The following is a 22189-nucleotide window of genomic DNA, read 5'->3' on the forward strand; positions in this document are numbered from 1 at the left end:
CAGCTACTGCAGCCTGCAAGCCTAGAGCCTGTGCTCCACAACAAGAGAAGCCACTGCAATGAGAAGCCTACATACCGCATCTAGAGAGCAGCCCACACACAGCACAAAGACCCAGCATAGCCAAAAATAAGTAAGCAAAAGCAACAAAGAAATTTGAGGTGTGATTTCTTTAGCATTCTTATCAGATACTTTATTTCAAAGGATATACTAAACTTATAGTTTGTCAATAATTTACCTGAAAACTGATGAAATATGGATTACATTTATTTATATTAAATAGTGATTTTGTTTTAACACATATTTTAATACTATTTTAATAGCAGCCCTATAAAATATCATATCTAATAGATTACCTGATTGACATGGCTGAAAATTTGCCAACTCTCCAAGTGCAACAAGTTGCTCCTGCGGAAAAATTTTGCAAAAATTTTGTAATCGGAGAATTAAATGATCACATTAGTAACCTAATCATTCTTTACTAGAAATGTACTTTGATTCTGGATATTTAAGTAACCAACTACTATATTTAACATACTAGAAATTACACAACCAAATAAGTAGTGATCTTCTGCTGATTTCTCCAAACTTTTATGGCCTTCTATTGTTCCTAGAAATAAGAAGCAAATTTAAACCACAGTAAAACAGTGTATGCCTTGATCTAGGGGAATCCATTTAAGGCCATTATTAAAGTCAGTTTCTTTGTGGCTATTCTGACATTACCTGAATTAGATCATTTGCCATTCTGGTCATTACTTGTTGACTTATTTCTGTATTTTTGAGATCTGTAAGAACCACCCAAGTTCCATTCTCAAATTTCACAGGCATAGAAAAGACAATCCCTTTAGGAATACCAAACTGGCCTGCAGGGAACAAACACAAAGCAAGACAAAAGCACTCAGATAAATAAAGCTTCCTGGTGACACTGTAGAGAAGGACAGACACAGCTTTTAATGACATGGTTTTTAATGATAATAGTGGACCTAAACTTCTGCTGTTCCTTCTTTATCCCTTTCATCCCTGCTGGGTTCAGACGGCCTGCCCCTGCCTTGGGGACTAATGCAGCCCTTCTCTCCCACCTTGTCTGGATTCCTTTTGTCTGCTTCCTTAGTTTTCCCTTGGGCCTCTAGGTAGCCCCTGAGCCCCAGACACTTGTCCAATCTGGCCTTTGCTCTTCCAGCCTACGACTGCAATCACAGAGCCACGGAGCGAGCACTGGGAAGGAGAGCTGGTGATTTTCCCACAGTTCCAGTTCCCAGTTTAAATGTGCTCCAAATAAAAAGATTGATAATGTTTATTACTAACTGAGCAACCTTCAGATAAAATGCCTCCTGTTTTCGTGCCTCAATCAAGTAGGAAAATTATTCACACCATTCTAGCCATCAAAAATGTTGTCACTATGGAGAACAGTGTGGAGGTTCCCTAAAAAACTAAAAGTAAAGTTACCATGCGATCCTGTAATCCCACCCCTGGGCATGTTTGTGGAGAAAACTCTAATTTGAAAAGATATATGCATTCCAAATTCATAGTACTATTTACAATAGCCAAGATGTAGAAGTAACCTAAACATCCATTGATAGATGACCGGATAAAGAAGATGCGTTAACATATTATAATGAAATGCTACTCACCCATAGAAAAGAATGAAATAATGCCATTTGCAGTAATACGGATGGACCTAGAGATCATCATACTAAGACAAAGATAAACACCATATGGTATCACTTATATGTGAAATATTAAAAAATGGATACAAATGAACTTATTTACAAACCAGAGTAGATCCACATGCATAGAAAACAACTCATGGTTACCAAAGAGAAAGAGGGAGGGATAAATTAGGACTGACACATACACACTGTGCTATGCTGTGCTTAGTCATGTCCGACTCTGTGTGACCCCATGGACTGTAGCCCACCAGGCTCCTCTGTCCATGGAGATTCTCCAGGCAAGAATACTGCAGTGGGTTGCCATACCCTCCTCCAGGGGATCTTCCCAATCCAGGGATTGAGTCCAGGTCTCCCGCATTGCAGGTGGATTCTTTACTGTCTGAGCCACCAAGGAAGCCCAAGAATACTGCAGTGGGAGCTTGTATATGCGGTACCATCTAAGGGACACAATGATCACTTGCTTCTCACCTCACTTGCCCCCAGCATCGAGCACTTATTGATGAATTCCTATAGAGATTAACTAAACTTTTGGCCATGTGGAATCTTAGTTCCCTGACTAGGGTTCAAACCCATGCCCCCTGCAATGGAAGCATGGAGTACTAACCACTTCTCTAATTACACCAGGGACTTCCTAATTAAACTTTTTACAGAAAAAAAAAAGGTGAGGTTTTAAATGCCTAATTCACTAAAAAGGTAACACAGTGATTTGAATTCACATGATGGGTTAGTGCACTTTCACTTTAATTGAACAAGACTCTTTGAGCGTCTACCCATGAAGGAGCAACAGGAAGACCCAGCCAAGGCCCTGCCCTCAGAGTGAAAGTGAAGTCGCTCAGTCGTGTCCGACTCTTTGCGACCCCATGGACTGCAGCCTCCCAGGCTCCTCCATCCATGGGATTTTCCAGGCAAGAGTACTGGAGTGGGTTGCCATTTCCTTCTCCAGGGGATCTTCCCGACTCAGGGATTGAACCCGGGTCTCCCGCACTGCGGGCAGATGCTATACCCTCTAAGCCACCAGGGAAGATGAACTCTAATGGAGAGGACATATGAGGCTAAGAGCCCATCCATAAAGGCAGGCTGTGATATCCTCTCTGATAGAGGAACACATGCTATGTGAGTACAGAAAGACAGACATGAATTCAGACTAGCAGGATTTGGGGAGACTTCCTTGAGCTGCACCATAGTCACTGAAACAATGGGAAGAATCATGGTTCCGTTAGTAACATAAGGGATACAAGAGGTGGATTACATCGGGGAGCAAGACAATAGGTTTAATTTGGTGTATGTCAGTTTGAAGTGACAACATGACATCCAGCTGGCAATGTTTGACAGGGCAGGGCTCAGCAGTGAGACCTAGGCCTGGAGCTTTGGGAATGAATGGGCTTTGCTCAGGAAGAATGGAAAGCTGTAAGGTAAGAGATACTCTAGGTAGAGCCTACGCTCTAGGTAGAGCATCAGCTATTCTTTCTTTCCTATATTTTAAACACAGAAGTGCTCTGTATAGTTTTTAGTGGATTAAAATAGTAAGGACATAAAAATATATACCCATCTTTTGCGGATGGAGAGCAAGCTTTCCACATTCCTGTTGCTGCCTGGTACCCAAAGAGCTGTGCCCTTTTGATCTTGCATCTGTGTCTTTGCTCCTGCGGCTCCTGCACCCAGGTGATTTTCCCATACTTGTCTGTCAGGGAAATATGACTCACACTTGCAGGTGACACTTCTGAAGTGTCCCCTCCTTTATGATGCCTGTCTTGATTCTTCCTGCTGCCTACTGAAAACTGAGCTTGCTTTCCCTTCCTCAGCTGGGAAACAGTGAGAAAAACTCAACGGAATGATTTCATTGACATATGTGACTCTCCTTTTCTCTGCTGTGAGTTTCCTAAAAGGCAGAAGCCAGGCCTTCTCCCTGTGTGTGTTCCCAGCACATACACACGAACTACTGTGGCATTGCTGAACGGACGAGTGAAGGAATGCACGCGTGCATGATTATGGAATCGTGAACATCCAGATAGCTCACAGAACCTGGAAAGAGGTAGACAGGCGAGGACACAAAAGTAGGAGCACAAGGCATACACTGAGGTGTTTAGTCATCGTAAGATATGAAAAAACCATATTTACCTTCGCTCAATACCCCTAGAGACACAATCTCCCCAGGGGGTGAGCCATGGCACCAGTATTTCAGCGTAGTGGCTATACTGTGTGCAGCTAACATGCCTCCAAATTGTCTTCCTGTGGCAGTCAGCGTTTTAAGACTTGCCACAAACTCTCTGTTTACCCAATCCCTGTGAGGAGGGAAGGAAACGATTTTACAACGGAGAAAGGACTAGGAATGAAAAAGAATGGTCCCTGGGTCAGTGCATCTAAACACAAGAAATCACCTCCACAAAACAGAAATATGACTTCCTGAATCCCTCTTCAAACTTCTTCAGTCCCATAAAGAGTCAAGTAATGAAACAGGGCAGAAAGGAGGCCTAAAGCTTCAAACTAAAACCATGACAAAATAAATATGAACACGGAAGAAGGGCCAAAGGCTGCAAGAGCAGTTTTATCACAAAAAATGGATTCTACGTAGAGGCTACTGGAGCCAGGGGTACCTTTCATTTTAAATAAAGTGTCATGAAATGCTGACTTCCTCATATTCGGAAGTAAGGAATTCTTAAGCTTTTCTAATCTGAAGTTTAAAAACTCAGGGAATAGTCCAGCTGGACTAGAACAAGCCTGAGAAGGCCGTCTCTGCTGAGCCAACACAACAGCTCCAGGAGATGCTGGCCCCGCCAGGGAGCCATTCAGTGGAACCGCAGGAACTGTACTCCAAGAAGGTGGAGGACACAGAAGGACACAGCTTCTAGGCATGGGTGAAAGAAGGGAAGGGAAGAAAGGGGTGATGAAACGCATGTGCTCCCACGTGCACGTACTGCATGTGGAAAGTACTGCGAAGTTTAGAAAAAAGTTCCAAATGTGTCCCTCCCTCTACTTCTTCCCATACTCTTTCTGTGATGGTGGTGCTGACTGTGACAGGCACAGTTCTGAGGGCCTTGCCTGTCTTAATCCATTTCGTCTTTCCAGGAACTCTGTAAGGCCCATCCATACTCTGTTACCGTTTCCAGTTGGCACATGGAAAAATCGGGGCACAGAGACATTAAGTAACTTCTCTAAAGTCACACAGCTAATAAGTGACTGGATGAGAATTCCAACCCAGGCGGCTTGCCTCCAGAGACAAGGCTTCTTAATGCGTCTCAATTCTGTCTCTCCTGAGACTGAGCACCCAGCTTGGCCTGGACCTGCCCACCGGAATTCCTAATTCTCGAAATTCCTGATTCTCTAAATCAACTAGTTTTGATTTGAACACATATCTCTGTCTTTGCATTAAGCACTTTATATAGGTTTGCTTTAGCAATAACATTAATGGAATATGTGAACCACTTTAAGGATAACCTGAAATATAAAAATTCATAATTCCAAAATCAAATAAATTGGAAGTGGAGTCTGACTGGTTGAAATTCTGTGGAATTTTCTTTACTTCTTCAATAGAAAGCAAAAATGAGGCTGAATATGAACAATGTCAGGTTATTTTTGTACACAGATTTCTAAGATGATTTTTAAAAGATTATAGCAATTATTATATGTTTATTCAATCTTGTTAGAATACTTCACTTAAAGAGATACCATACCGATCAAAAAGCAGGCTTAAAACAGGGCGTGAATAGTGCGGAGGTCCCCAAATAGCGCTCTCATATCTGTAAACCTTGGCTTTTCTCAGATCAACGTAGTTATTTCCACTAATATTACCCCAAATGATCACATCTTTGATGCCTGTGAAGAAATGAAAATTTAAAAATAATATAACATAAAAAATGGCCTGCAGCCTTTCTGTTTGTGTGCTTGTTTTACAATTGGTCTTTTAAAAACAGACAAATTTATGCTCCCTAAAACTCTGCAAATGATATGGGTCATCTCCTTGATCGCCAGGGTTTGACCATTCTTAATAATGGTTGTGGGTGGTGCGGGCATATGACTGAACACTGGAGACACTGAAATGCTCCCTGAGTGAAACTGCTACTGAAAATGAAACCCCTGCTGTGGTCCTAACGTCACCATTCTGCTTGCCATGAAGAGGATCTTTTTTTTTTTTTTATCTGCTTTGATTCTGACAGTGAGTCCTTGATTCTAGACTGGAATGAAAATTTGGGCAAGTCACTTGACTCCCTGCATGGCGTTCATTTCCTGCAATATGTGGGTGTTGAAATAAGAGGATCCCTGAGGAACATCTTAATCCACAGAGTTACTGAATCAGCTTGTACGTGGGAGGTACTTTTAGATGGGAGGCTCAGAAGAAAACAAATCAGCCCAAATTCCTGCAATATTCTGGGGGTGGAGGGGAGTGAGTGAGAAAATAACTACTAAAAACATGATACGTACTTCGAAGAAAAAGAAGAGGATGCAGTTAGAGAGAAATTGGGATTGGCCTTTAATACGATTCTAGTAATTGTGGATTTTTTACAAATGTATCCAAGGGGAAAGAAGGCATTATTGATCTATCAACTTATTTGCTTCAAAACTTAATTTCTTATAATTCCACACCACTTTCTAGTATGGCGATAGAATTCTTCCCTGTTCTGTATGAACTAAGTTTGCTGTTGGCTTCAAGTAACAGAATATCCTTCTGACTTAGCTTAACTGGAAGTTCACTTTTCTCAAATAATAAGTCGAGGTAGGCAGTGACACTGGTGTTTGTTCAGCAGCTCAAAGATGTTACTGTCTTGGCCTTCCCCTCATGGTCCAAAAATGGCTCCAGCAGTTTCAGCTACCACACTCTTACAGAGTTGTGTTCAAAGGCAGGCAGTAGGAAAAAGAATTTTTCTTGTAAGCTTTAAGGCCCTTTATGGTTCTAAATGCCTTAAGTTACGCTAGAGAACATTATAGTGGACATCTTCTTTTTTCCCCCTAACATCTCTATTTTTTTTTTTTTTCTTTAACTGCATACAGGTTTTTCTTTAAGGTACTCTTACCCAGTTTCAGCCCATTTGGTTTGGGTAAAGCTGTTCTCATACCTCAAGTCTATCAATGGGTACGAGACCTAGATTCCAGATTTCTGATCACAACAGCTGATCTGATCTCCTGTTCTGATCACGAGAGCTGAACAGGTCTCCTGATCTCTGCTCAGGAGACGGGCACATGGTCCAAGATTGAAGGCAAAAGGAGAAGAGGGTGGCAGAGGATGAGATGGTTGGATAGCATCACGGATTCAGTGGACATGAACTTGGGCAAACTCTGGCAGACAGTGAGGGACAGGGAAGCCTGGTGTGCTATAGTCCATAGGGTTGCAAAGACTCAGACACAACTTAGCTACTGGACAACAACACATGGTCCAAGCATAGCCAATGAGAAAATATTCTGCTAGATTTTATACAAAGAATTAAGAGAGTATTTTTTTTTTTTTTGCTCCGTAGGGTTGTTGAACAATGATGCCAGGGGCCATTTTGCCACTTTTTAGAGAAAGTCAGTCTGAGAATCAGACCAAAGCGACAGAAAGCAGAGCTGAGTGATGAGCCAAGTCAGAGCACAACCCAGGCTTGACATCATCATTTGAATTCCAGCATCTGGCTACACCTGGAATAAGAACTACCCCTGCACTCTTATGTCAGAAAACACTGTCTGACTTCTGTCTCTTTGAGTGGACTTTCTGTCACTTGTACAAAGTGAAAAGCAGAGGAGAAAAGAAAAGATACACCCATTTGAATGCAGAGTTCCAAAGAATAGCAAGGAGAGATAAGAAAGCCTTCCTCAGTGATCAGTGCAAAGCAATAGAGGAAAACAGTAGAATGGGAAAGACTAGAGATCTCTCCAAGAAAATTAGAGCTACCAAGGGAATATTTCATGCAAAGATGGGTACAAAAAAGGACAGATATGGTATGGACCTAACAGAAGAAGAAGATATTAAGAAGAGGTGGCAAGAATACACAGAACTATACAAAAAAGATCTCATGACATGGATAATCATGATGGTATGACCACACACCAAGAGCCAGATATCCTGGAATGCCAAGTCAAGTGGGCCTTAGAAAGCATCACTATGAACAAAGCTAGTGGAGGTGATGGAATTCCAGCTGAGCTATTTCAAATCCTGAAAGATGATGCTGTGAAAGTGCTGCCCTTAATATGTCAGCAAATTTGGAAAACTCAGCAGTGGCCACAGGACTGGAAAAGGTCAGTTTTCATTCCAATCCCAAAGAAAGGCAATGCCAAAGAATGCTCAAACTACTGCACAATTGCACTCATCTCACACACTAGTAAAAATACTCAAAATTCTCCAAGCCAGGTTTCAACAGTATGTGAACTGTGAATTTCCATCTGTTCAAACTGGTTTTAGAAAAGGCAGAGGAACCAGAGATCAAATTGCCAACATCTGCTGGATCATCAAAAAAGCAAGAGAGTTCCAGAAAAAAATCTATTTCTGCTTTATTGACTATGCCAAAGCCTTTGACTGTGTGGATCACAATAAACTGTGAAAAATTCTGAAAGAAATGGGAATACCAGACCACCTAATCTGCCTTTTAAGAAGCCTGTATGCAGGTCAGGAAGCAACAGTTAGAACTGGGCATGAACAACAGACTGGTTCCAAATTGGGAAAGGAGTACATCAAGGCTGTATATTGTCACCCTGCTTATTTAACTTATATGCAGAGTACATCATGAGAAATGCTGGGCTAGATGAAGCACAAGCTGGAATCAAGATTGCTGGAGAAATATCAATAATGCCAGATATGCAGATGACACCACCCTTATGGCAGAAAGTGAAGAACTAAAGAGCCTCTTGATGAAAGTGGAAGAAGAGAGTGAAAAAGCTGGCTTAAAACTCAAGATTCACAAAACTCAGATCATGGCATCTGGTCCCATCACTTCATGGCAAATAGATGGGAAACAGTGGAAACAGTGACAGACTTTATTTTGGGGGGCTCCAAAGTCACTGCAGACGGTGACTGTAGCCATGATTAAAAGATGCTTGTTCCTTGGAAGAAAAGTTATGCTGAACCTAGAGAGCATATTAAAAAGCAGAGACATTACTTTGCCAACAAAGGTTCATCTAGTCAAGGCTATGGTTTTTCCAGTGGTCATGTATGGATGTGAGAGTTGGACTGCACAGAAAGCTGAGCACCGAAGAATTGATGCTTTTGAACTGTGGTGTTGGAGAAGACTCTTGAGAGTCCCTTGGATTGCAAGGAGGTCCAACCAGTCCATTCTGAAGGAGATAAGTCCTGAGTGTTCATTTGAAGGAATGATGTTGAAGCTGAAACTCCAATACTTTGGCTACCTGATGTGAAGAACTGACTCACTGGAAAAGACCCTGATGCTAGGAAAGACTTGAAGGCAGGAGGAGAAGGGGACGACAGAGGATGAGATGGCTGGATGGCATCACCAACTCAACAGACATGAGTTTGAGTGAACTCCGGGAGTTGGTGATGGACAGGGAGGCCCGCTGTGCTACAGTTTATTGGGTTGCAAAGAGTCAGACACAACTGAGTGACTGAACTGAACTGTATGGAAAACATCCCAAGTAAGCGTCCCAATACACTAGGTCTGAGAAACAGGTTTTTGTGTGACTGAACTCAAGGAAAATTCTGAAAATGTTTGCTACCTTCTTGGCATCTGGAATTTTCCTGAAATGATTCTCCGTGAAGGCTCACCTAGTTCACGTCACTTTAACTCTGTCACTGCCAGCTTCCTCCCTACCACTCCCCTTCAACTGCTGTCCCTCTGTCATCTCCCTTTCTTTGTCCCAACTGGTCTCCATTGTTTTTTCCTTTTCTGCTTCTCCTGTGCTCCCTTTAAACACAATTCATCTTCTGACTGTCTCATCCTCTTATGATTCTCGAGTCTACCAGCCCAAACATTACTAGGAACAGAAACTGATGAGATAGCATATCCTCTTAACAAGTTTACTATCCTTACCAACCATTACCATGTGCCAGGCACTCCTCCAAGCCCTTTTGAAATGATATCTCTTTGAGTCTTGGCATCGGTTCTAGGAGGTAGGTGGTACTCACAACCTGATTTTACAGATGAGGAAGTAAAGTACAGTAAGGTTAAGCGATTGCCCTAAGTCACATAGCTGGGAAGTGGGGTAGGACCATTTTAACAGAGCCCTGAATACCTTTTAAAAAACACTGATGACTGTAGATAACCATTCTTATGGGGGAAAAAAACTGAATATTAAGCTTCAAATTACTACTTGAAAAAAATAGGAATCTTATTATTTAAATATTTGTTTCTTAATTGTTATAATGATGTTAAAAGATCAGCTAGTCATAAAAGCTAAGGAGATCAAACCAGTCAATCCTAAAGGAAATCAACCCTGAATATTCACTCGAAGGACTGATGCTAAAGCTGAAGTTCCAATACTTTGGCCACCTGATGCGAAGAGGTGACTTATTGGAAAAGACCCTGATCCTGGGAAAGATTGAGGACAAGAGGAGAAGGGGGTGACAGAAGATGAGATGGTTGGACGGCATCACTGACTCAATGGACATGAAAGTGAGAAAACTCAAGGAGATAGTGATGGACAGAGAAGCCTGCATTTCATGGGGTCACAAAAGAGCTGGACACGACTGCGCGACTGAACAGCAGCAATTAAGATGTTTGCACGGTGCTGAGATCACACAATCAGAAATGCCTGGCGTCTGCTCCGTACTTTCTAGTCCAGATATCCTGACTGCCTTTAGAAGGGACAGGTTCTTCCTGGAACCTGCTGCTGTGATATCTGTTAAAAACTAGACATGGAAACTTGAGCTCACTCACATGAGGGAGTAATTTTCAGTTTCCTGGCCAGTGCTGCCTTCGCTTGGCCTTCCACACCCAAGGCCACCGCGATAATATTGCGGGCAAAGGTTGGGGCGTATTTCATAAGCAACGCTGTTTTGAGATTCACAAAGGTTTTCCCTCCCACAATAATTTTGGCAAAATTATGAGCATTTTTCTCAATCAAGGATCCGTAGAGCTGACACAGAGGAGCTCTGCTGCGAATGCAGTCTTCCAGACTGTATATCTCCTTGTCCACGTGGTCATCCAGGATGATGATCACGTGGGCCCCGTGGAAGGCCTCTTCCGCTTGGGTGCAGATGGACACACTCTGGAGGTAGGGTGACGCCAGATCCTCAGCCTCTTGTTTGTGGCTTATAAGTTTTTCTTCTGTGTGCTTATTGTCAAATAGGTTTATGCTGATTTCCATTTGTGGTCCAAACACTTCACCACTTGTCAAGATGGGAATTAGATGGTAGCAGGCAAGAGATGATGCACTAATAAAAATGGAAAACCAGATTATGAATGGTTAAATCTTTGGCTCCTTCTCAGGCTCTATTCTTAATAGGTATTTTTCTGCATGTGCGTTAATACTTGATTAGTATCTTAATTGACATATACAGCTGCACAGATATTTTTAAGGCTAGGAATCAAAAGTAAAACAAAAATTTCTCACTGCTAACTTCTTGTTTTGGTTATTGGAAAACAATCACAAGGTAAGAAGTGTACCTGTTTATAAGGCTTCTCCAATTAAACAGAATAGGCAGAAAGCAAAATTTAAAAGAACTGTCATGTTACTGTAATTTCATGTTGGAAAGTGTTATTCGTTCAGCTGAACACAGGCAAGGTGTCATGTACCTGTACTCACAATTCAGCCAGTATTTGAGTACTCTATACCTTGGCTGATAATGAGAGCCCTAACAACCTCATTATCGTTAGGGGACTTCAGGAATACATCTGGGCACTTTTGGTTTTCATTCAGGGTTTGGAGAGAGCTGCAATGGGGTTTTCAAGAGCATCTGTACCATTTTAATCCTTTAAAAATATCTAAAGCAGATGAAATATTAAATCTGGGTGTTTGGTTCATGTATGGTTATTACATCATTTTCAGTTATTTTAGCATTTGGAATATTTCATAATAAATAATTTTTCAGCTGAGCCTGCATATTAGGATACACACGTAAGCAGTAAGAAGGGCAGTGTGAGAGACAGATTAAGAGGTGAGGAAAGGAAAGGGAGAGGGAGAGATGCAGTAAGATGCACAGCAAAAGAGACAAAGAGAGACACAGTGCAGAGAAAGAGAGGAAAAGCAGTGACAAACATTGAATGCGTCCACCCAGCACTGAGAGCGAGAGTGATGAAAGTGAGAAAGAGAAAAAGAAAGAAGGGGCGGGAGTGAGAGGAGGGGAGGTTACAGAGAATGAGCGCAGCAGGAAGACCCAAGGATGAGGACGGCGCTAGCATGTGTGGGAGAGGAAGAAGGCAGCAGTCAGGAAGATGGGGGGGGGGGCGGGGAGGAAGGAAGCAAGGGGAAGGGAAGGGTGGTATTGGGACAGACAGTATAAGACACACAAAGAGAGGGCAGGAGGGCTGGAGACAGTTATGCAAAGTAAATATCTTTGCTATAAAGCTGCTCTTAGATTCAGTATGTATGTGCATTACATGCATACTGCGTACACATTAAAACTATATGTAGTCTAGAACTCTGGTGGTGATTTAGTCGCTGAATTATGTCCGATTCTGTGTAACCCCATGGACTGTAGCCCACCAGGCTTCTCTGTCCACGGGATTCTCCAGGCAAGAATACTGGAGTGGGTAGCCATTTCCTCCTCCAAGGGATCTTCCCGACTCAGGGATCACACCCAGGTCTCCTGCATTGCAGGCAGATTCTTTATGGACTGAGCCACCGGGAAAGTTCTAGAACTCATATATGGGGCTATATTAGGTGATATATATGCATATACATATACTGTGTATCTATAGTAGTCTTATAACTACATACAAATCTCAAACTTGACATTCAGATATGCTTCCATCATGTAATTAATTCCACATCATTTTTCCTTTCTAAACATAAAAAGCCAGTCTCACAAATCCTGGGATTTGACGGTCCCACCTGGTGATCCAGACCTGCAAGGGGTTAACAAGACCTTTCAGGGATTCCTTCTCCAGCTCTTTTTCTATATGTGTCCCCAGGTTTTCTTGAGCAACGCTCTTCATCAACTCAGTCGTCATGCTAGAGGTGACACCATAGTAAAGCTAAATATTGGCAAAGAAAAAAAATCAACACCAGGATAGCTAACAATGGCTATAATGGAAAGTTCTTGTTTCAAACCCAAATAGAGTAAAAAGAGAGCTGAGAGAATACCTTATAAAGAAAGACATTTGAAAAATACAATAATAAATCAATAATGTTTTAGACAGATAAGTCAACTTAATTTTTATACCTGGGCATGTTCTAGGAACTCGTTATATCCTCCCAAAAGCAAACCCTTTCCTCCACGATCCAATAGCTCTCTCCAGATGATAGGGGACTTGTTGTGACTCCACCTATTCTTTTTGCACAAATCTTTCAGCCACTCCTATGGAATAATAATGTCCATGAGAAGTCACACATTGTATCTGTCTTGGAATTCAATTCAGAAGTTCACACAGTAAAATTGTAGTTTTTTTTTTTTTACCACCTCTGTGTATATATAATAAAATTGAGATATCTTTAAACTGTAAAATACAAATATAGAAATAGTGATGAGTTGAGTAACAAATTAATCAAGTAAGAAAGAAAATTCTTCAAATTCATCGACCAAATAAGGGTATTGAAAGTTGCTCTCTTTCCTGAGCAGACCTGAAGTGCAAGTGTTTAGCTTAAAATAGAAGCCAAATTTTCTGACTCAAATGGTCTTTTGTATGAGCTATCTCTGGTCTTAGGGCCACATCTTGATATTGCTTTCCAAATATGTGAGTATAGTTTATATTTTTTAGACTGAATTAATGAGCTAAAATTATCTGGGGATTTCTGATAATATTTACTGAGGAAAAAGTTTAAATCATCATTATCTGGTTGGCACACACTAGGCCATCAACACCTGCAGAGAGAAAGAGCGCAACATTGCTATGGGTATAAACTATGTGGCAACATTCTTGCCTTTGGAGGTGTGCATAATGAGGCTACCTACCTACAAACAACATCTTAGAAATCAATTTTCCTTGTTGACGTTTTCACCATGATGAGTCCCCCACGGTCCCTCCAGCTGCAACCTAGGCTCACCAGTGAAGTACTGGGAATCTGGAAGAAAGGGACTCTACCTCAAAGGCCTTCAGCAGCAGGCAGGGTATGGGGATGTCCTGGCAAGAGCTGGGAGAGTATGTACAGAACTGGCCCCCGAGGGAGCTGAATCAGGAGGGGAACAGAAACCTGGATGAGAGAGTTTGTCAGAGTGAGTCACTCTTCTATGAAGGAGTGCACCCTGACAAAGGTGCACTCAGAAGAGTGTGTAACATGCTGCTAGGACGGTTCTTCAAAGCTTTGAGGAAAGGATGAAACAAAACGGAAATGCCAGAACTGTCAGGAACGACCATGGAAGAAGGGATGAAAAAGCTTAGAAAGAAAAGGGCTCGTCACAGTGGATACGTTACAATGGAGGGCTGGCAACTCACTAGTCTACTGTGTCCTCTGGAAGGGCCTGGAGGACACTACATTCACCAGAGTGACAAGGAATGCAGCCGTGAGAAGGGTCTCGGCATCACTGAGAAGCCCCGTGTGGCTTCATTTCTGGGCCACGGTTGTTAAAGGTCATGCTGTTATAAAAGAGCTGGACCCCCTAGAAACTGGGATAATAGAATTCTGAAATAAAAGAAGACAGGGGGCAGTGCCCAGCAGAGGACGTCTACTGTGAAAGAAGCACTAAGCAACCCCAGCAGTAAGAAAACTTAGTCAGCTGAAGGCACAATGGAGATATGAAAAAGTTATGCAACGGCCCAAGAAAACAAGTTATCACTCAACAGAGCTAACACAGCCATTGCTTTTGCCATTAATGCTGATTTCTTGTTAATGGCACTATCCCTCAAAGACTACAACCAGCCTCTTGGTGGCAAACTGATTACACGGGATCCCTCTTCCCTGGAAAGAGAAGTGATTCATCTCGATTTTAATCAACATATATTCTGGGTAGAGAACTGCCTTTATTGCTTATAAGACTTTGGCTAGCACCCTGTTCAACACTTTTGAAAATGTTTAACCTGAGTTTGGGTAAGCTCCAGTAACTGGTGATGGACAGGGAAGCCTGGCGTGCTGCAGTCCATGGGGTCACAGAGTCGGACATGATTGAGTGACTGAATTGAACCTACCACATGGTTCCTGCTTAACATCACTTTGAACCAAGAAGCCCACTGCAAAGGAAAGGATGTATGGCTTTGGGCACGTAACCAGGGTGTCCACTGGCCCTGTCATGTATGGTACCATCTAGCAGTGCGATTAGGGGATGGAACAGCCCACCGAAGGTGCAGGCACCAGCTGAGAGACTGATACCTGCACACCTTGGTAGTGGCTTGCTCAGTTTTTCTGGCAAGTGGACAAGCACAGCAGTCACATCCTGAAAAAGGAATTGAGACAAGGGCTTGGGCCGCTAAGGATACAGGTCTAAGTCACCACACCTACTAAGTCACCTGCATCTGCAGAGGGTGAGGGGGCTCCACCAAGGATAGAAGAGGAGAAATGTGAGGAGTGTCAGTTATGGTACTGAAAAGATGTGTAGTGGAGGCTGCTGCTGCTGCTGTAGTGGAGGCTACTGTCATTTAACTAAACTTCGACAGAGGACGAGATGGTTGGATGGTATCACCGACTCAATGGACAAAAGTCTGAGCAAACTCAGGGAGACAGTGAAGGATAGGGGAGCCTGCTGTGTTGCAGTTCCTGGGGTCGCAATGAGTCAGAAATGACTTAGCGACTGAACAACAATTTCTTATAAAGTTAACCAGAATTCTGGAAAAGCTGTTCCAAGATAGTGTGAAACTTACTATATGGAGCATGTGGATCCACAAGGCACAACTGTTGCACTAGCAAATCCTGTCACATGTCGTCCCTATTCCTCCTTCGTGACCAAGGCACTCATGCCCTCTGCCACCCGGTATATTGACTACTGATGTTTCAGTGCTGAGTATCTCTCTGGAAATTGATCTCAACCGAAAGATGTTCCTTTGCCTAAGGTTAAGTCTGTTCCCCAGGGCAGCCCACATCCAGTGACTGTTAGCTGTCGGAGAATAGAAGCCTGGCCTGCTTGCCGATTTTGGGGGGTATCTCTGAAGGGTCATACCAGCTTTAGAGTTCCCTGTAGGGCCAGCTGAGCTCCCTGTCAGTGCTGTGCATGCCTGCTAAGTCGCTGCTAAGTCGCTGCTAAGTCAAAATCCTGTTTGACTCTTTGTGACTCCATGGCCTATAGTCCGCCAGGCTCCTCTGTCCATGGGATTCTCCAGGCAAGAATACTGGCGTGGGTTGTCGTGCCTTCCTCCAGGGGATCTTCCTGACCCAGGGATCGAACCTGTGTGTCTTTTGTCTCCAGAACTGGCAGGCGGGTTCTTTACCACTAGTGTGACCTGGGAAGCTCGTTAGTGCTGTATGGCAGTTCAGCTTCTCCCATTGCACAATTCTGCTACCTTCATTCTTTCTCAGGATGCTGTTCCAAAGAGTACTCCCCAGTAAAGGAAACTCCTTCACCTAAATTTCCATCTCAATTCAAATGAAGGTCATGTCAAGTAAACAAGTCCCTCATGCCATTAGAAATCAATATGAAGGAGAATTCAAAGTTAAAGAGTACATACAGGCTCCGCGGATTCTTATCAGAAAAAGAACAGCCAAATTTATTCTACTTACTGATTAGGAACTCATTGGTTCTACTAGGCACTAGGAAGAAATATGAATAATGTTTTCACCCCGAGAAGTAGGGATTTATTAGTATCAAAATATCAATAGTACATGAACATTCAATACTGGAAAGCTATCTGATACACTAGCTAGTATTTAATAAAACCGGAGCACACTTTTATGTGTATGTGAGTTTAACAAACTATAAAGGCCTCTTACCTCCCAAACATCAGGATGTTGTGTAATTTTATGTATCCGGAAATCAGGAAGATTCTTTTGTAAATAATCTGCCAGAAGTTCTGCTTTCGCATAATACGGGCAATCAGCTCTACCTTAAAGAGTTCAAATTAGCAATATTTTCTTTCATCACATGGAAATTATCATGTAGTCCCAAGCATTTGTCATGTAATTATGGAATTAATCACATAGTTACAATGTAATTTATATAGAATTATAGCTTAAACTGTTACCACATAAACTTTTGACTTTTCTTATATATATATATATATGGCAAAATAAAATGAATTTCATAGGAGAGCAGAATCATAAGTTATAACATGTAGAAAGGAAAAAAAGACTAATGAATATTTATTCTCCTCCAGTTCTATTTTAGATCTCAGATCCTCTAAGAGACTGCCAGGTTACTAATTAAGCATGAACTGCTAATAATGAATGACTCATTAGTAGCGACAAAAAGGCAAAGTTTAAAGGGAGGAGTGGTAAAATTTCTGGAGGATCTGATATGTGTGGCAGGAATGCTATGGAAAGCAGAAGTGGAGGGAGACAGAAGAGTCTGGGATACCTTTTTGGCGTGGGTAGGGTGATCCTGACCTTACTAGAGAAATTGTGGGTGCGAAGGCTCAATTATAGGCAAGTGCAGTTGGAAATGTCTGTAGTGTATCTGAGTGGATATGACCATCAGGCAGCTGCATGTTCAAATCTGAAGAGCAGGCCTCATGTAATGGCTTAGGATATAGATTTTGCAGTCATCAACATAGAGAAAGTGACAGCCACCAAAGTGGGTGGGATTGAATGGACGTCTGGGGCAGGGGCCAAGGGCAGCACCCTTCCTATGGCACTCTTCCCTGGTTACTCCCAGTCACCAGTTCTTCAACCTTTTCGTGACTTCTAAGTCATCAACTCCTCTCAAACTCCCCCTATTAGCTTCCCTGTCTAATTCAAATCCAAAGCTCACGAATTCAGACCACGCTCTGGCTCTTGTCTTAAATTCTCTTGCCTCACTGTGCTTCTGGCAAATTAGCCCTCACTCTGGATAAGCTCAATAATCTGCCTTTTCTGTGCCTGAGTTCCATGTACTTGGCACCTCTGGATAAACATGGTAGAACAAAGCAGAAGAATCATTATAAATTCATGGTCACCAGTCTCAGTTGGCATCACCAACTCATGGACATGAGTTTGAGCAAGCTCTGAGATTTGGTGATGGTCAGGGAAGCCTGGCATGCTGCAGTCCATGGGGTCACAAAGAGTCACACATGAGTCGCGCACTGAGTCTCAGTTGGCTCTCAACTCTTTCTGGAGATCCCTCTGTTTCCCTTAGCAGCTCTCTCTTCTGTTCTCTACAATTACTATTACAAACTTGGTCTACTTCCTTCTCTCCAGTATTTTTCTGCGATATCAGATGATAGAAAATTCTGCTTTCTGCTTTACACAAACTAAACCAAATCATACAAAAAGGCATCAGTTGGGAAATCTCTCAACCTCCTGCCATCAAACCTATCGGCCTGTCTGCATCTAGACTCATTCTTACCTTCTTTCTTCTATTTGATGGAAGAGGGGTCCTACCTTCCGTCCAGGTCTAATCTCACCACTTATGATCTGAACACCACCCCTTTCCACTTCTATTGGTTACCTCTCTAACATCTTAGCTCTGCTTCTACTGGCCTGTTTCCATCATATTTAAATATACCTATAATATTTAAGTTTCTCCTGTCCTAACATTCAGAAAATGAAGATCATGGCATCTGGTCCCATCACTTCATGGGGAATAGATGGGGAAACAGTAGAAACAGTGTCAGACTATTTTTTTGGGCTCCCAAATCACTGCAGATGGTGACTACAGCCATTAAATTAAAAGATGCTTACTCCTTGGAAGAAAAGTTATGACCAACCTAGATAGTGTATTCAAAAGCAGAGACATTACTTTGCCAACTAAGGTCCATCTAGTCAAGGCTATGGTTTTTCCAGTAGTCACGCATGGATGTGAGAGTTGGACTGTGAAGAAGGCTGAGCACCGAAGAATTGATGCGTTCTAACTGTGGTGTTGGAGAAGACTCTTGAGGGTCCCTTGGACTGCAAGGAGATCCAACCAGTCCATTCTGAAGGAGATCAACCCTGGGATTTCTTTGGAAGGCATGATGCTAAAGCTGAAGCTCCAGTACTTTGGCCACCTCATGCGGAGAGTTGACTCACTGGAAAAGACCCTGATTCTGGGAGAGATTGGGGGCAGGAGGAGAAGGGGACGACCCAGGATGAGATGGCTGGATGGCATCACGGACTCGATGGACGTGAGTGTGAGTGAACTCCGGGAGTTGGGGATGGACAGGGAGGCCTGGCGTGCTGCGATTCATGGGGTCGCAAAGAGTCGGACATGACTGAGTGACTGAACTGAACTGAACTGAACTGAAGAAATAAAAAGCCAATGACTCCCTTTAGCTATTGCCTCCTACCTGCTCTTTTCTATTAAAGCTTTTTGAAGCAGTTCTTTACATTTGCCATCCCCAGTTCCTCACTTCTGTTTCTCATACCATTGCAATCTGACTTTTCCTATAATTCTTTAGAAGGTCACCAAGACCTTCATGTCACTAAATCCAATGGATACTTTTTGATGCCTTTCTTATTGGCCCTTGGTAGCATTTGTCTCCCTTCTACTCAAAATACCTACTATGGTGGGGGCATTCTTCAGGTGTTTTTTTTCCTGCTTCTCTGGCCCCTCCTCATTATACTTTTAGGTTCCTTTCATTTATCAATTCATTGAAAGATTAGCATTCTGCAAGACATCTTATCTTCATTCTCTATGATTCTTCCTGTATACTCTTCTCCATTCTCTTGGTTTCAAGTAGAAAGCTCTATTTTCAGTTCAGAACTATTTCCTTATCTATCTTTATATGCTTGTATTTTTTCAACTCCTTATCTATCTTTATATGCTCTTTCTTGTATTTTTTCAACTCCTTCTGAATGTCTCATAGGCACTCAGCATGTTTATGATAGTTTTGCCACTACTCCCCCACTATATCTGCTCCTTCTTTTATGTTATGTCCATCTACCCAGTTATTTGGGCTTCCCAGGTGGCACTAGTAGTAAAGAACCCACCTGCCAATGCCGGAGACATGGGTTAAATTCTTGGGTTGGGAAGGTCCCCTGGAGGAGAGCGTGGCAACCCACTCCAGTACTCTTGCCTGGAGAATCCCACGGACAGAAAAGCCTGGTTACAGTTCATAGGGTCGCACTGAGTCGGACATGACTGAAGTGACTTAGCAAGCATGCACCCACTTATTTAAGGGTAGTAGGAGTACTACAGTATGAAGCCTGCTTTTCTGCTTTTTATCAATGACTTACCATCTACCCAGTTATGCAAACTACTGCTAGAAAATAATTTTAACTCTTCCTTCCTCCATCCAATTAAATATCTAGTTCTATAGATTCTGTCTCCTTAACATCACCCCAATCCATTCAGTTCTTTCCAACTCCATTGCCCACCATTCCAGGTGAGGCCACCAGTATCTCCTTCCTGGACTACAGAATCTAACTGAACTCTGGATAACCAATCTTTTTCTTCTCACATTGTAGTAATAACACTCAGATAAAATGCATATTATATATTTGCATTTTTGTATTTTGCATTGTCTTTTGCATTGATTATGTATTTACAAAATACAGAATCAATGTATTTTGCACTGATTATGTATCTCCTTTCAAAAGCCTTCCATGTACTTTGGATAAAGTTTAAAATACTGAACATGGCTCACAAGAATCTTTTGATATATTATCTAACTGTGGCCTCAACTGATAATAGTCCCTTCCTTGTACTCTATGCTTCAACGCTACTAAATCTCTTTCAATTTTCTGCTTATATTCTCCATCATTACCCAACTAGTGCTCCTACTCCCAGCTACCCATGCCTAATTTACTCTCTTCCTTCTAACTTCCTCTCTGACAGGTTAAGCACCCGGTGGCTCAGACGATAAAGCGTCTGTCTACAATGTGGGAGACCTGGGTTCGATCCCTGGGTCGGGAAGTTCCCTGGAGAAGGAAATGGCAACCCACTCCAGTACTCTTGCCTAGAGAATCCCATGGACGGAGGAGCCTGGTGTCCATGGGGTCGCAAAGAGTCAGACACGACTGAGCAACTTCACTTTCACTTTCTGACAGGTTATGCTCATCTTCCCGGACTCTGATTAAAAAATCCCTTTCTCCAGGAAGTCTCTGCCTAAATAAGGTTCCCTGCCACTGCTACTGCTCTGATAGAACCTAGCCTGGCCATTACCAGAAATGCTTCTTTGCACATCTGTTTACCACTGTCTTCCCAGCATACAGTCAGTCATTGCTCAAAAATATTATTCTGAATGAAAAAAGAAACAAAGGAAATAGGTTTCAGGCAGATGGGAGATGTCAGTTGTGTTGACGCTTCCAAGAGGTCAAATAAGACAATGACAGACAGCTCCTGTAAGAGTCATTGGTGATTTTGATGAGGGCCATTTTGGAAAGGAGAGAGAAGTAGAAACCAGATTTAAGACCTGGAGATAGAAGAGCAGTCTACTCTTGAGAAACTAGCTGAGAAGGAAAGGAGACAGGTACAACAGTCTGTTGCAGTAAGACACTCTGGTGGTTTTCTGGATATCAGTCCACATTTTCAATCTCTCTCCTCCATTGCTGACAAGGTGGATTTCCTAAAATGCAAACTCATTAAGATACCCGCCTGCTTAAAAATTTTAAATGACTCCTCATTGTTCTCAAGATACAGCTCAAACACCTTCGCTTGGTGTCCCTGAAGGGCAAAGATCTGACTCCTCCTCCCATTCTTTTTTTTTAAGCCTTAAAAAAAATTATTTTTAATTTTTAATTGGAGGATAATTCCTTTGCAATGTTGTGTTGGTTACTGCTGTACAGCATGAATCAGTGATATCCCCTCCTTCTTGAGCCTCCCCCAACCCATCCCCACCTCTAGATCACAAAGAATCACTAGCTATCTATTTCACACATGGTAGTGTGTATACCTCAATGGTACCCTCTCAACTTGTCCCAATCTCTCTTCCCTCCGTGTGTCCACAAGTCAGTACTCTATGTTTGTGTTTCTATTCATGCCCTCCTGCTCCCATTCTTGACGCAGGTCCAGTCACTTCCTCCATATCCAGGGACTTCTAGCCTCTGTCCCTTTCTCTGGAATATCCTCCCTACTTCAAACTTTCATAAATCAGCTCGTGTCACACTTCTCAGAGCCCTGTGCACATTTCCCTCATTGCGTTAACCGCACCATCAAAATTGTTTGTTTAAGTGCTACTGGATCCCATGAGACCAAGAGCACCTCGAAGGCAAGGATGTCTTTCCCTTCACTGTATCCTGCTTCCGGCAGTGTTTGTACACACTGCTCAATTTACCTTTTTGAATGAAAGCATAATAAAGCCTGGGTGGCCCATATAAAAGCTGGGGCGGCCACAGGAGGTAGGCAGTCGTCGGTGTTTTGAGCGATCTGCGGGTGTACGGGGGTATCACTCACCCGCCAGCACGAATTTGGCCATGGCAAAGCCGGGACCCTGGACTTGGGACCGCGGCTCCACCGTTTCCAGGTAACCAAGCCGCCCAGGACTTGGCGCAGGCGCACTCGCCAGCTGAGAGCGGACTCGCGCCCA

The 22189-nt window shown here is 42.7% G+C and overlaps 1 protein-coding gene across 1 annotated transcript; it reads right to left on the minus strand.

The window, feature by feature from the left end:
* Positions 1-267: 267 nt before the first annotated feature.
* On the minus strand, positions 268-22078 carry MDH1B (malate dehydrogenase 1B). The gene is made up of 9 exons (XM_052635998.1): positions 22057-22078; positions 16542-16654; positions 12910-13044; positions 12579-12721; positions 10463-10959; positions 5339-5480; positions 3786-3949; positions 721-860; positions 268-405 (listed from the first exon to the last, which is right to left on the minus strand). Exons 1-9 carry the CDS (start codon positions 22076-22078, stop codon positions 268-270), a joined length of 1494 nt encoding a protein of 497 aa, XP_052491958.1.
* Positions 22079-22189: the final 111 nt, after the last annotated feature.

The sequence above is a fragment of the Budorcas taxicolor genome, chromosome 2, assembly GCF_023091745.1.
Source record: "Budorcas taxicolor isolate Tak-1 chromosome 2, Takin1.1, whole genome shotgun sequence".
NCBI classification, from domain to species: domain Eukaryota; kingdom Metazoa; phylum Chordata; class Mammalia; order Artiodactyla; family Bovidae; genus Budorcas; species Budorcas taxicolor.